The 14087-nt window shown below is 42.9% G+C and overlaps 2 protein-coding genes across 3 annotated transcripts; both read right to left on the bottom strand.

Moving 5' to 3' along the window:
* Positions 1-1617: 1617 nt before the first annotated feature.
* On the bottom strand, positions 1618-10776 carry taok3b (TAO kinase 3b). 2 transcript variants are annotated; one of them, XM_053855383.1, is made up of 8 exons: positions 9892-10776; positions 7825-8061; positions 7634-7762; positions 7367-7570; positions 6835-7074; positions 6536-6748; positions 5177-5359; positions 1619-3591 (listed from the first exon to the last, which is right to left on the bottom strand). In XM_053855383.1, the coding sequence occupies exons 2-8, from the start codon at positions 8008-8010 to the stop codon at positions 3430-3432; spliced, it is 1317 nt and encodes a 438-aa protein (XP_053711358.1). In that variant the 5' UTR covers positions 8011-8061; positions 9892-10776; the 3' UTR covers positions 1619-3429. The 2 variants fall into 2 exon arrangements, with proteins under 2 accessions (XP_053711366.1, XP_053711358.1); XM_053855391.1 differs by lacking the exon at positions 9892-10776 and having other exon boundaries at positions 1618-3591.
* A 231-nt stretch (positions 10777-11007) lies between these two features.
* LOC128753607 (heat shock protein beta-1-like) lies at positions 11008-13930 on the bottom strand. Its single transcript, XM_053855400.1, has 4 exons — positions 13359-13930; positions 13232-13295; positions 11877-12038; positions 11008-11380 (listed from the first exon to the last, which is right to left on the bottom strand). Exons 1-4 carry the CDS (start codon positions 13726-13728, stop codon positions 11353-11355), a joined length of 624 nt encoding a protein of 207 aa, XP_053711375.1. The 5' UTR covers positions 13729-13930; the 3' UTR covers positions 11008-11352.
* Positions 13931-14087: the final 157 nt, after the last annotated feature.

A 14087-nucleotide genomic window follows, 5' to 3' on the forward strand; every position in this document is an offset into this window, starting at 1 on the left:
CACTCATGGACCCCAAGTGAAAAGACATCTCTTACACAGGAAGACCCTTCGTGGACTCAAATAGTCATGTTATTACAGCAAAACAGTCAAAAGTAATTGATATCTCAGATTGTAAACGGTTGATATTCACTAAAAGTAAATCCTGACGGGGCCCTGATTTATACACCCTATTTTTCTTCTGTGCTTAAGTGTGACATCTGATACAACAAAATTAAGCAAGAAGTGGAGTGTGGCAAGAATGATGTCAACAATGCAAAAGAGAAATGAAAGCGTTTGGTCTCATGTTGGAAAGTGAATAGTTGCCCAAGAAAGCTGACACGAGGGATAAGAGCGTGCCATCAAGAGGGTCCCGAATGAGTCGGCAAAAAAAAGGTAATGACACAAAGATCGAGGCAAAAGACTACATTTTTAGTTTCCGGGGGCTGACATCATGGACCCAGTACCCGAAGACACTTCGACTATATATTCAGTTTTCTGTCTTTTGACAATTGTCAAGGCCACTCTACTCAACATCAAGGTGTCCAAGACCACTGAGTAGGGCAAGGCCAAGACCAAGACCAAACCGATACGGTGATTGAATTTACGTTTTTACAACCATTCATTTTACTAAATGAAATAAGTTTTGCTTATGCTTTTGTGTTCTGTGTTCAGAGTGGTCTGGGCTTGGTCTCCCCCACATTAGTCTTGGTCTCACAGGTCTCCTTAACTAAAATCAACACGCAGAAAAAAGTGCACAAAAACAAACCTTTATCATCTTCTAGCCATATATGTGAGGTTTTGAGAATGGTATGTCACTCAACGATTTACACTCCTCTTTTTGAGAAAATCGAAATCTATTGTGCTCTATTTTCACCACCTAGAATGCAGGTCAAAAACAAAGGCTGCCATGGCAGAATACACAGCTAGTCATCCACAATTGAATTCTACGCCTTTGAAAACCCTAGAAAACTCACGAAAAATGATCACAAATGAGATTTGCATTTGACCGATGATAAGAAAAAAAGAGCCATTTTCTCAAAAAGACCAGTTTAAATGTTTGAGTGACAGCCTCACATACATGGCTACAAGTTGATATAGGTTTGTTTTGTGCACTTTTTTTCTGAGCGTTGATTTTAGTTTAAGGAGACCTGTGGTCTGCACAAGCTCTGCACTCAACACCTGCCTGACTACAGTGCTTTGTTTTGTGTGCTCCCTTCGTCACCTTTAAGATGTGAGTGGAAAGGCAGACATGGCGGGTGTCCACGTGGGGAACACTTGATGCTCTTAATGCTTTTCAATATTTACCATGAATACAAGTCAGCAGTGGGGCTCAAATCAAGCAATGTTACTTGATGACTCAAATGGACCACATGGACCTTTATACTCTTAATATACAATATATTCATATATATGACTTTGAAATGTACCACTCTTTTCAAACTTTCATGAGGAGCGTGAGACTCAACGATGCACATGTATTGAAGTGATATTGGAAGAGCAAACATAGTTGACATCAAGCAGATACTGATCATGTGCCCACACCATCATGGATTAAAACACAGAGACACAATATAATAGATACAATTATTATATATTTATCTGAAAAAACAAATGGAACAAATATAAACAAGAATCATCAGAGATTGAATGTGCGAAATTATGCTGAAATCTGAAGTTAAAAAAATATTAAATTAAAATGAAATTAATAAAAAAATGTAAGACACAAACTATCACCTTCCCTGTCACATTTATTTTAATAATAATAAAAATAAAGACCCATTAGCCACATTTCAATCTTGTTTTTTTATTTAAATGTCATTGGCCCTACTGCACCGGTGTTGGCGACTATCAAACGAACAATACTGTAGTGTTGTCTGCTACACCACTAATGATTTTAAATGATCAGAACGTGACAACAATTGAGCCCTACAGGAAGAATGACGAGCCGAAAAACTGTTGCTGCTTACATTTATCGCAAACGCACTAGTCGACTCAGAATCCCGACAGACTTTGACTCATGGGGTTTTTTGTTTAATTCAATTTTTCTCCAAGACAAAAAAAAAAAAAACTACAAGGCTAAAAGTGGTTTAAGAAATTAAGCACCAAACAATTATTGTTCCATTCACCTTAAATGGAAACATTGTGCAACCTGTTCACCTGTTTACAATGAACACGGCAAGAGAACGCCGATCCAATTCGTCCACACACGTTCCTTGTACGGATATTTTAGAAAACTGTGGATCTCCTCATACAATCTTGTGATTTTACTCAGCAATACATAGATCTATATATATACATATCTATATACATATGTATATAGATATATATATTGAGCTTTTAATCTGACAGTCTCTCTGCAATATAAAAACAAAGGTGAAGCACAAGAATTATCGTTCGGCTCCATAATCAGTTTTAGACCAGGGTCTCTGGAAGTTCTATTTTCTCAAGTACAAATATTCATATCAAAAGTTATACAGCACAATTCTCACTATTTTTCGTTACAAGAACTTTGATTAGTGAACATTAAATGATTCACAGGTTCAGATGAAATGACCTGAAAAGGGAAACAAAAGTGCCAGCGTCAGTCAATAAATGAGATTGAACAAACACAGAACTGAAATCTGCTTCAGGCACAACTTAAAGAAAGGCATTTGTGAAATAAGAATATGGCGCTTATGTCCAGTATCCATTGGCTATAAAGAAAAGGAAATGACCACTTTATTTACAAAACAGCTAAAATCTCTGACAGATTCATGCTTCACTTCACAACCTGAATTTGTCCTTAAAGTGCATGCAATAATAAGCAGTTTTACCAGGTGGGGTACCAAACTGTGGTGAGTGAAACAAGCTAACGCCAATTGATCCCGCAGATGAAATTTGAGTTTGTCTTGAGATGTGAAGGACCACGGTATACTGTATGCATAAGCACGCTATGACAGTGTAAGACCCAAATTGTAGTATTCACATTCTGAGCAGTAGACTTAGTCAAAAATAAACGTATAAAATGATTCCAAAGTAAAGGAAAGTAAAAGACGAAGCAGCTTAACACCACGGGGGGGAGTCCGTAGCTCACATTCCACATTGTCCCTCCACACAACACACATTTACTCATCATCTCAACAGGATGTTATTCTACTTAGACATTTCAAAGTGCCCATTTTACTAAAATTTCCTGAATTATTCGATTCATACCAAAAAGGAGGAAATGGCATATGAAGAAAAAAGTTGTATTCTGGACACATTTAAAGTAACACTGGCTCTTCACTGGCATGTCGTTGTGGATTTTACTTTCCTCCGTTTCAAAATAAGAAGTTCCCATTGCACGCCGCGCCTGCAACCAAAGACATCGGAAAGAAAAAAGCTTGTTCTGATTTGTCAGCGTGAGTGCGACAAACGGTCAAGTGGAGGAGAAGGGCACGGGTACGATGTCCTGTGAAGGGAAATCCACTTTCATCTGTTGTCTTCTTTGGGGAAGTCCAGAGATCCCAGGCTTCCGAAGCCTAGGCTCCTACTCTCTGAGTCAAAAATGTTCATCTCTCTCTCTTGACGTTCAAACAAGTGCTTGATCTTCTCGCTGCGTTCCTTCTGAAGAGCAGCCAGCTCCTCTTCAATCTGCGAACGAGAACGCATTCATTCATCTTCTGCTGATCCATGCAGACGTGACGACATCTAGTCAGTGGACAAGTGAGACTCTTCCATAAACTCAGAGAGAAACAGAGTAGAGTAGTGTCAAACTCAAGGACAGGGGGCCAAATTTGGCTCACACTGTCAATTCATGTGGCCGACAACTGCTTGAATAATTAAATACAATTTCTAAAGCACCAAAAATTTGATGCTGATCGAAAGATTTTCTTAGATTATTATTTTTTGACTGCATTTAAAATACGAATAAAACACGCCAGAGTAACACCAATAGATGCTTTTTGATGCTCACAGATGCTGAATGCTGAGGAATTCCAAGGTTATTTGGCGTTCAAGTCAATTTAAAACTAAGGCTGCAACAATTACTTGATGTCATCGATAACGTTGACAGCCAAAATCTGTGCCTCGATGCGTCATGTTGCTGTTGGTGTAAACACACACAGGCCGCAGGACGGGCATCGAGAACTGGTTGTTATTGGGTCCCGACTGAGGTCCGACTCCAACTGGCTGCCGTCGCTGAGCGTCACCGCCTCAGTCACAGTCACAGAGGTGTTTGAGCGGCGACGGGTCGTAGTGTTCAAAAGCGTGGCTTCATTTTGTTTGCGAAGAAAACACGTCTCAAGGATGAGCAAACCCCTTGGACATGGTGGAATGATGAAAGAGGGTTCCGTGTTTGGTCTGTGACGCCACACACCCTCGAGCTAACAGAATGTCAGAATATCATAAAATAAAAGAACATATTTTATTTTTAAAATACACCCTAAAGAAGATATAAGTAGAGTGTAAATGAAAGCATCATAAAACCATAACACGTTATACTTAATTTTAAGTTCTACTTAATTTTTTGGAGGTGGCATCGCTTTTATCATTTTTTCTTTTCGAGAACTTCTCCCCAGTTGGTAACTATGACAGATTTGCAGCTGTCAAGTCAATTCAGTGACTCACTTGTGACATCACATGTGACAAATCTACAGTATTAAAGCTGAGCGTGAGGTGCAGAACAAAAAACTTAGTGGCCCAGTAGGGGGCGCTCATAGCTCAACCATGGGCCTCGGCCCTTTGGTTAAGAATCTCTGCACTGCAGATGGGCTGAAGTAAGAACCTCACACTATCTGCCATCTGAGCACTGAAATGGATATCATAAAGTATTGACCTCGGAAGTGTGTCTCTCAGCTGGAGTTGACCCTCAGTCCTTTGACTTTAATAAATATGCTTTTGTAGTTCTATGATTTCTATTCCATAATAGTGCATACTAATCGCTACTAGTTGGCATAATCGACACACACTTTTTTTTTTGATGGTTCAGTACTTTTGCTATTTATTTCTGTTTTTGCTGCTGTTTCACTAATGGTTAGTTGCCGTTCTCAGAAGCTGATGGACTTCTCTTTAGTTAAACTTGTTGATTGTTTCCATCGATGCTGATGCTGATGCTTCTCATGAGTAAATCCAAGGCATCAGACCACTATTCTCACCCATCAACTCTCATGAAGAGTCAGCACCATAAGGCCCAGTCAGTGAAACCATTCACCTCCACGTGGTTGAGCGTGGGACCTACCTTCTGCTCTAGGTGGGCTCTGCGTATGGATACCTTCTGCTCCAGCTTCTGTAGCTCTCGCTCATGCTGGGTTTCCATCTGTGACTGGGTTTTACTCTGGTAGGCGTCCAGGAGCTCCATCTCCTGCTTGAGCTGCTGTTTCAGGGCCTGGACCTCTCTGTCTTGTTCTGCCTCCAGACGCATCTGAGCACAATCAGAGACACACAACAGACACTTTTGATATGTCGGTAATCGGGTCAAAGACTGGAGAACAATGGGGTGATATTTATCAGTTTCAGTTTGTATGACTTTGTATGAGCGTGAGCTTCTGCTACACAGCAGAAGTAAACACACTCCAAGACTAATCACGGTCTAATATTGTCTATTAGCCTCATACATCAAGACAATCGAGAAGTCATGTGTGCAGCCAGATGTGCCATATGTTCCTCTGTCTAAGCCGACATCTGTGGTGAACACAGAACCAACCTGAGATCAGCTGTGCTTTGTAACTCGCGACGACGAAGAGCTGCAGATTTGACTTCTATGTTTTCTTTTACGTGGCTCATGCCACCAATAACGTGGCCCCAGTCTGTGTGTGTGAGCGATGCTGCAGAGTGGAGCGTCTCATCTTCACTCCACTGAAGTAAACTTCACTACCATCAACAATGAATTATAGGTGAAACACATGCCATACCTTTAGTTTAGGGAATAAAGGTGAAACTAAGTCATGTCAACCGTGTTGATCATGTATCTGATGACGCTCCAAGTCGACTCACATCGGCATTGAACGTGCGCCAAGCCGGGAGGGGGGGCATAGACGTGCGCCAGGTTTATTGCTTATGTTTCAGAGATAAACGTAAGTCACAGTCTTTGACCAATATTTTGACAGTTCGACAGAATAGCTCTAACTTTTTCGTCTTATTTCCTGTATAAACGATCACCTCAATAGCAACATGACCAAAACAGCAGCCAGTTCAGCGGCTCATTTCACCAAAGCCACCAGATTCCCCATGAAACTGGGGAAAGAGCCGCATGCAGCTCGGGAGCCATGGGCTGGCCAGGCCTGCTCTACAGTCACAGGGACCGGAAGGACTGAGGAGCTCACAGCGCCACGCCTCGTCACGGAGGTCAACTACCCGTAGCTCCACTGTCTCTGCACTGCATGTAAACCAGGAGAACATAACACAATCGGCATCTCAACTGAGCTACTGCCTTAGTCGTGTTATGCTAGCATGTAACCGCAGTCACTGGATGTAACTGACAAATTTACTTGCAGTCGATCTTTATTGAAAATCAAGCAATCAATAAAGTAACACAACTTGTCTGTTTTACTTGGTTGAAAGTTAGAGGTGGCGGTGAGAAACCGATGGTCCTTCTTACCGCGTGAGACGCCATCATCTCGTTGATGCTGTGCTCATACTGCTCTGCCAGCACGGCCAGCTTCCGTGTCTGCTCCTCCTTCAGGCTCTTTAGAATGCCCTTATGGTCGCTTTTCGGAGAGACTTCCAGCTGATGGTTCCGAAGAGCTTTGTACTGTTTGTTCTGCACCTTGCACGTGTCCTGGAATTGTTTCTTGATCTGCATCTCAAGCATCTGTGGACGTAAAAAAATAAATAGTTTTCATCAGTCAACAATCAGCACAATATGTTTGTTGACAACGACAAATACTTTTCCTTCACCTTGAGGTTTCTGGGCTGCTGCCGCTGCTCCAGGCTGTGTTTTCTGTGGAGTTCTCTCTGCCGGCGGCTGTTGTACTCCTCCTGGTTTTCAAGTTCTGTTTGGTGCTGCAGTCGCATGAGTTCGATTCTCAGCTTCTGCAGCATCTGCAGCTGCCGACGTTCAAGGTCCTGGGTGGATTCATCCTGCCGGATCATTAGTGCATGTTCCATTTCCTTCTGCGTCCTCTTCTTGTTCAACTCCTGCCGGGAGAAGTTGTGGTCATTTAGAGAGGAACTTCCACGGGGGTGTCCAAGAGCTCTCTAAAGATGATGCGTGTGACGTTCCTGCGCACGTTTTTCATTTATTTATTGACTTACTTTTTTAATCTAGATAGATTATCTGTGGAACTGCAAAATATAATAGATATTGAATAGGGATATGCATGAAGAGATCATGGAGAATCAAGCTTGGATGTGGAGCATCTGACCTTGTCACCGTGATGTGCAGCAAACTTCAGCAGGAAGAGATGTTTTCATAAAGTGATCTGATTACCTCCCTCAGTTGCTCCTGCTCGAACTCATGCCTCCGGATGACACTGTGGCGCTTGAGCGCCCGGCAGCTGCGGTCGTAGACGAGCCGCTGCTGGTCCAGCAGGTGAGCTTCCTCCTCGGCCTGAGAGCGCTGCATTGTTTCTTTGTGCCTGGACAGTCGCTCCTGCTTCTCCTCCTTGGGTGTAAAAGGGTCTTCGTTCATCTCCTAATTCAGAGCGGGAGCATGAATGGAGGCCACGCGTAAGGTATACAAACTGTTTTTATTTACCTCTTTGATTTTGTCTTTGCAGAGCCGGTACTCCTTCTTCTGGTTCTCTAAGAAGGTGGTCAGCTCTTTCTTCTGCTGAGAGATGATCTGTTGCTGGATCCTTCTTTCTTCTGCTGCAACTGACTTTGTCTGTGCAGAGACGTTCAGGCGTTTGATGTCAAGTTTAAAGCCCAAACTTCATTCATTATTACCTCTTTGTCTGTTTGAGCGGCGTGCCGCTTGGCGAGTCTCTCTAGCTCTATGTAAGTGTTGTTGGCTTGTGTCTCCAGTTCCTTCTGCAGCCGAAGCTTGTGCTCGTCCATCTCGGCCTTTAGCCTGTTCTCCAGGGCGATCAGCTGCTTCTGGTGCTGCCGCCGCATGCGCTTGTACCCAGACATCTGCTCCCGCAGCTCAAAGTCCTGCTCATGCTCCTGGATCTACCTGATGACCTGAACCAGGAAGCACAAGAGTCCAAGGTCAAGGAGACATACAGCATGCAGCCCAGTATCATCGCGCCACACTCTCCCCCTGTGATGTGAAGCCTTCATGTCTTAGAAAGTAGACGAGGACTGTTTCAACTAAACAACAGGTCGACTCAACATTGAACTGTGACTCTAGCTCTCACAGAATACACTTAAAAAGTTAAAACTTAAAAAGTTGCACACACGTTATGTTTTTATTTTTTTTTGTCAGCATCACTCATTGGCAGACTGCATTCCCCAGCCACTCAACCTAAACCTAACTTAACCTCAATTATAATGACCCATGTTATGTAATTTTTAAGTTTTAATCCTCAATTTCAGGTTTTATCTTAGCAAAAGGTCCCCACAAACACAATAGCTATACAAGAATGCACATATAAATACACACACACACCTGTGGATGTGGGACTTTAATATGCCTGTTGCTTAACTCAAAAACTGTGGCGGTCAACCTGCAATGTCCCTTCTCAGGACACTATGAACATTATCCGCTTAAAATGTCAACAATGCACTGCATTACACTTCAGTAATCCAAGTCAAGTTCATTGCCAGTTAGGCTTCTCCATTCAGTTCTGAAGCCTTTCTAGAGCTATCTGCAGCTGGGCAGAGGTCCAGATAGGTGTCATCAAACAACAGTGTGATAATGTTGTTTTAACCATTTTCATTGGTTCGGAATATAGCTAACCAAACAACAGCAAGGAACCAACAAAACAAAACCAATGGAGGACACACTGACAATAGATATTAAGGAATGAAGTCATTCGTCACAGAAAATAAAATAAGTTAAAAAAAAAATGAAACTCATGACAGCATTAAATTATTAAAGAGATAAGTACAATGTGATGTCATAAGGTGGAAAGACTGTTTTTACCAGGTATATAAGAATAAGAATAAGAATAAGAATCAAGAGTTCTTGTCATGCTGTAAAATAAAACCCTCATTTAAATTTGCTCCATATTCATCCATTCGGGACGTGCTTTTGCTGTTAAATGAAAGATGGCCAAGTTGCTCATTGGGCTTAAAGGAAACTGGACAACACTTCACCAGGTTAGTCATGGAAGAAGCAGATGCGATCAACCTTTTTCACGGGATGTTTTTAAATACTGAGAACCACCATAGTAAATGTTAAGGACTTGCCCATACAAGGTATTCATTTCCTCTGTGATGTAAGGAGTTGAAGGAATATTTATGATCTGAGCGCCTCAGGAATCTGAAAATACAGTGCCCTTACAGGCTACTTGTTCTTTCACAATTGAAGAATTTCAACGACATTGGGAATCAAGAGAGTGTCGTAGAACTGGAAAGAAGTTTGAAGCATCAAAATGAAACTGGACTTATCCATCATAGGAAAGAGATGGCCAAGAAACAGCAGCCGTGAAGCAGCGTGTGCAGCCATTCAAGATTCCGACGGGGAATCAAACAATTCCTGGTCGGGTGACCTGACTGTACCATTACGTCACTGCTACACCAGTCATTTCTCTGCGCTTGGTGCGCTGCGTTTAATGACATCATGTAAACCAGATGCACAAATAAGCAGCAGAAAAGGAGAGAGAAGCTGAGAAGAGGGGAAAAAAAGATGACAGCCATTAACAGGCTCTGGTTGCCATGACTACAGATGTACAGCTGAGACACCCCTCTCCTCCTCACCTCCCCCCCATGCTCTTTTCCTCCCTCCCGCCCCCTTGCCGCCACCACCTCACGCACACGCACACACAAACACGCGCGCGCACCACCCCCCCTCCAGCACACGCGCGCGTACACATGCGTGTTTTAAAGCCCACGGAGGCTGGATCGTACCAAAGATGCTGATTTGATGGTGACAATATGTTCAGTGGTGTTGCGGTGGGAAGAGCGGCTGTGGTGAGAAGTAGGCCGCAGCTCTGGCCTGGTGTCACCGTGCACAGCCTCATCCCTCACGCCAGCATGCTCCTGCAGGGGGGAGGAAAAGGAGGAGAGAGTCCTGGCTGCTCCTCGGGCCCTCCGCTGCTCCTGCTGCTGCTGCTGCTAGTCCTGCCCAATCTCCCTGAATGCAGCGCGGCCTCAGAGGCATCCTTCCCCCGCTACTGTCTGCAAGTCCTCCGCACGGAAAAGGGCATTGCTCAACAATCGCAGGCTCCTTAAAAGTCGGATTTGCTCCGTCGCCCCCCCGAAAATTAGAGGAGTACAATCCAGTGGGTAAATGACAGGATTATGCAATCTACTCGAAGAAAGATGCAACTCTTCTTTTCCGTTTCAGAAAGCAAGAAATGTTTGAGAGGAAAAATACTTTCCCCGTCTTCCCATAATCGCCCGTGGAAGCCGATGTGGAAATTCGAGGGTCTGAGAAGGCACAGCCGAACATGGTTTTCCTCCCAAGATGTCGCTTGATGTTCCCTTTGAATTCCACTCGAATTTCTGTCCTACATTTGGAGCGCACTTGGTCATGGTAGGTGGTTCTGGTTCCTTCTATTCATCTCTTTTCTCTGTCCCTCTTCCTACACTCCCCCTTCCTTTAAAGAGACACCGCAATACTACTGACGGAAGACGGCAAACTTACTCACGTACTATCAATCACAATAAATACCCACGCAGGGATTCTGGAACAGAAAATACATCATCTCCAGCTCCACCTCTCCGAATCACTCGGTTGGTGCTCAGGGTCTCAGAGACGTTCCCATGTCAGAGTGTATCTTTTCCGCTGGGAAATAAGAGGCAGAGGCGGCAGGGTCATCACTTCATTGCCAAACGGCAAGGCGGCAGTAGCCAGAAGACGGTCAGATCACATGCTCGACATGCTTTCCAGATACTGCTGGTCGGCAGAGGATCCCTGGACTCAATCACTTTAATTCACTCAACTTCAATTTACTCAAAACCATTGATCTCTGATCGATTGAAATGTGTCTTTAGTGGAGTGAAAAGTATTTTGTGTTACCCAGCTCAAATAAATTGATTTTTAAAAGATGGCTAGTGGCAATGAATTGGGACGAGGTTGAGAGAAATTAAAAGTTTAATGCTTGATGTTATTACCGCAAATTACAAATTCCGCAAATTCCGTAATGTAAAGATGAAACAAAAAAAAACTGCATCCGTTTGACTGAACATGCGCGGCAATGTTTGTCTATTACCCACAACAATCACCTGAAAACCACCTAATAAACAAATAAAATAAAATAAAATCCTTGAAGCATTTTTTCATGTATTTCCATGGTAATATTTGAAAGATGACGTCTTCGCATGGCCGTCGCAGTTCCGAAAATCACCACAGGAAGCACTGTTCACCTACAATAGAATGTCCTGAGGTGACTCTCTGTTGGGGGAAAGTGATGGAAGGAAACCAGAACAGTAAATAGAAAATACTGATAATTGTTGACAGAGAAGTGAAGTGTTTCTGACAAAGTTTGTTGATAAACTACATCTAAACTTCATAAAACACGACCATGTGCAAGCAAAGACACCTGCCTCGCTGTGACGCTACAGTGACAATAAGTCACAGCAGTAAATGAATGAATGAACCTGATGCAGAATGAAAAACGTTGAATGAGTTAGTCGACCATAATTGCTCGCATGAAATTAAATGTAGGCTAAAAAAAAAACACGATAAAACGTGCAACATGCATGTTGTTTTAATTTCAATATGGCATTCAGTTTTATATGCTGTGTAGTTTTATGAAAAGATTTGTTACTAAGTTCGATGTAACTTTAAACCTCAGATTAATCTGATGTCATGTCCGTGATAATAAACGAATGATCGCCTGTTTCTACAGAAAGAAATGTTGCACTATTATTTCAAGTGGTCACCCTACTCTGTCTTTTCTTTGTTCTCCTCCTGTCTGATCTGGATCGGTATGACAACTTCGCTGCCGTCCTTGCTGCCATCGGTGCCACCAACTGGAGCCTCCACCGACAGAATTCCATCCCTGGATAAGGAGGAGCTGATGAGCTGTGAGTCCACGCCAGGTGGGAGCCTTCAGGGGCGAGAAACATCATTTTAATCTGGTCTTCAAACCTGTGCTGGTCAAAAATTCAGAGTCCTTGAGCCATCACTTCATGCAACTGATATTAGTTGCCCTTAACTGACAAGCCACCACAATTAAACCACCATGACATTTAAAAACTTTCTTAGATTTGGCATCACGTTTGACATGAACAACAGACCTGGTTAATCAGTCACGACTGCACCTGAGCTAAACAGCTCAGTCATGAAATATCTTTATGTACTATATATTGATTAACTTAGATACAAAGTCCAGTTGTCTACCGTCACCAGTGAGTGACAGGCAGTAAGTAATAATCTGTATCTGGCAGGCGACTGATGAATTTGTGAACAGTCTTGTTGTTTGTGGATTATTTATTTATTAGTTACTTATTTTATTTATTAGTTACTTATTTTATTTTTATTGTAATCATTGCACTTCACACCACACCACTATATACCACTATAAGCATTTTCCTAGTTGGTGGGATCCTCACTGACATTGGCAATAAAGCTGATTCTGATTCCAAGTTTTTGCATGTGGGTTAATACATACAGTTTATATATAATCATCATCTGTGCGGGTCTGTGACCCCAAACATTTTGTCACTGTGTTTTTGCACCGTGTTTATCACACTCACTAGAGCAGACCGTGGGCTAAATGCGGCCTTTTCAATGTATTTATGCGGCCGACCTGGAGTCAGAGTATATATAACTATAAAACTTACATTGTTGTTGTCGCTGACATTTTTTCTGTGTACATTGTTTTTTTTTTCATTATGATGCAACTGAAACAACTTTCTCGTGTGATTATTTTTCTTAATAGTTCGTCTTTTCCATTGTCTATTTCAGTATTTCTTGTCCCCTCAAATACATCAGAATTAAAAGTATATTTTGAAATGTAACAATTTGTAACCAGTGTCATTTCATAATCACACATGATGTCATCACTTGATTTTTATTTTCAATTATCTCTTCCCCTCCTCTCTTTGGGTTTGACCGCCCCTCTCAACGGTCACATATATAACCTGGCCCCGTAGGAAATTGAATTACCCACCTCTGCATTAGAGTATGTGTGGCTCAACTCTCAACTTTCATATTAGAATTTACTGAAAAGAACTTTTTGCAGAAGAAAACGTTGTTCAAAGCCAAAATGGCATGGTATGAAAAAGTCTCAGGTCATACTTGTATTTCCTCGTGAAGCACCGTGAGACGACTCCGTGTTGATTCTGCCTCTCCTGGTGAGTCCCTTGAAAACCAAAACATCATCACTCGCATAGCCACATGATGCCTTGAAATCGATCCCACTCACCGGATACATGCAGGTAGCCCTCCTTCGTCGTCACTGTGATCTCCTCGGGTAAGAAGTGGTTGACGTCCAGTGTGATTTCCCAGGTCTCCGGCCCAAATCTGACCTCCGAAAGCCCACCTTGCTTCTCATCTCTGTGGTTCTGACCACTAAATGGAGGCAGGAGCGGGCTTTGTGCAAAGCCTGGCCATGAGAACGACGCCAGTCTCTTCTGCGCCCAGTCAATCCACTTCACATCGCCAGGCTCCAGCAAAGGAGGGAGACCAAAATCCTGAACGAAGATGCGACTCGGTTGGGTCCAGTTCGGAAATGGATCCCAGTTAGCATCTCGGCGGAAAATAGGACGTGATAAAATTTTGTTTTGATCGCTCATGACTGTGGATGTGAGCTCGGACGGCAGCGTTCAGACTGACTCTCCTCCTAACAAACAGCCGAAAACAAAGAGCCCGAGGTCGTAATTCACCTCACACTCCAAGAATGTTCCCTTTAGAAGTGCAGATGTTTACTGTTGCCACCCTTTATAAACCTGAAGACAATTCAATGATCTAATCATTGTGAATAACATGGAAGGTCACGCGGAGAGAACATATTTATATCCGCGGTGCGTCAGTGACAAGCTCCTGGTGAATGAGTGGAAGACGTTTATTGAGCTGAGGCCTCTGCAGTCCAGTCACACACAGCTCGTCTTTGTGCAGTGAAACCACATTCAGAGCAACACACTCACCCCAGAGA

This window comes from Synchiropus splendidus, chromosome 1 (assembly GCF_027744825.2).
Source record: "Synchiropus splendidus isolate RoL2022-P1 chromosome 1, RoL_Sspl_1.0, whole genome shotgun sequence".
In the NCBI taxonomy this organism is placed as follows: domain Eukaryota; kingdom Metazoa; phylum Chordata; class Actinopteri; order Syngnathiformes; family Callionymidae; genus Synchiropus; species Synchiropus splendidus.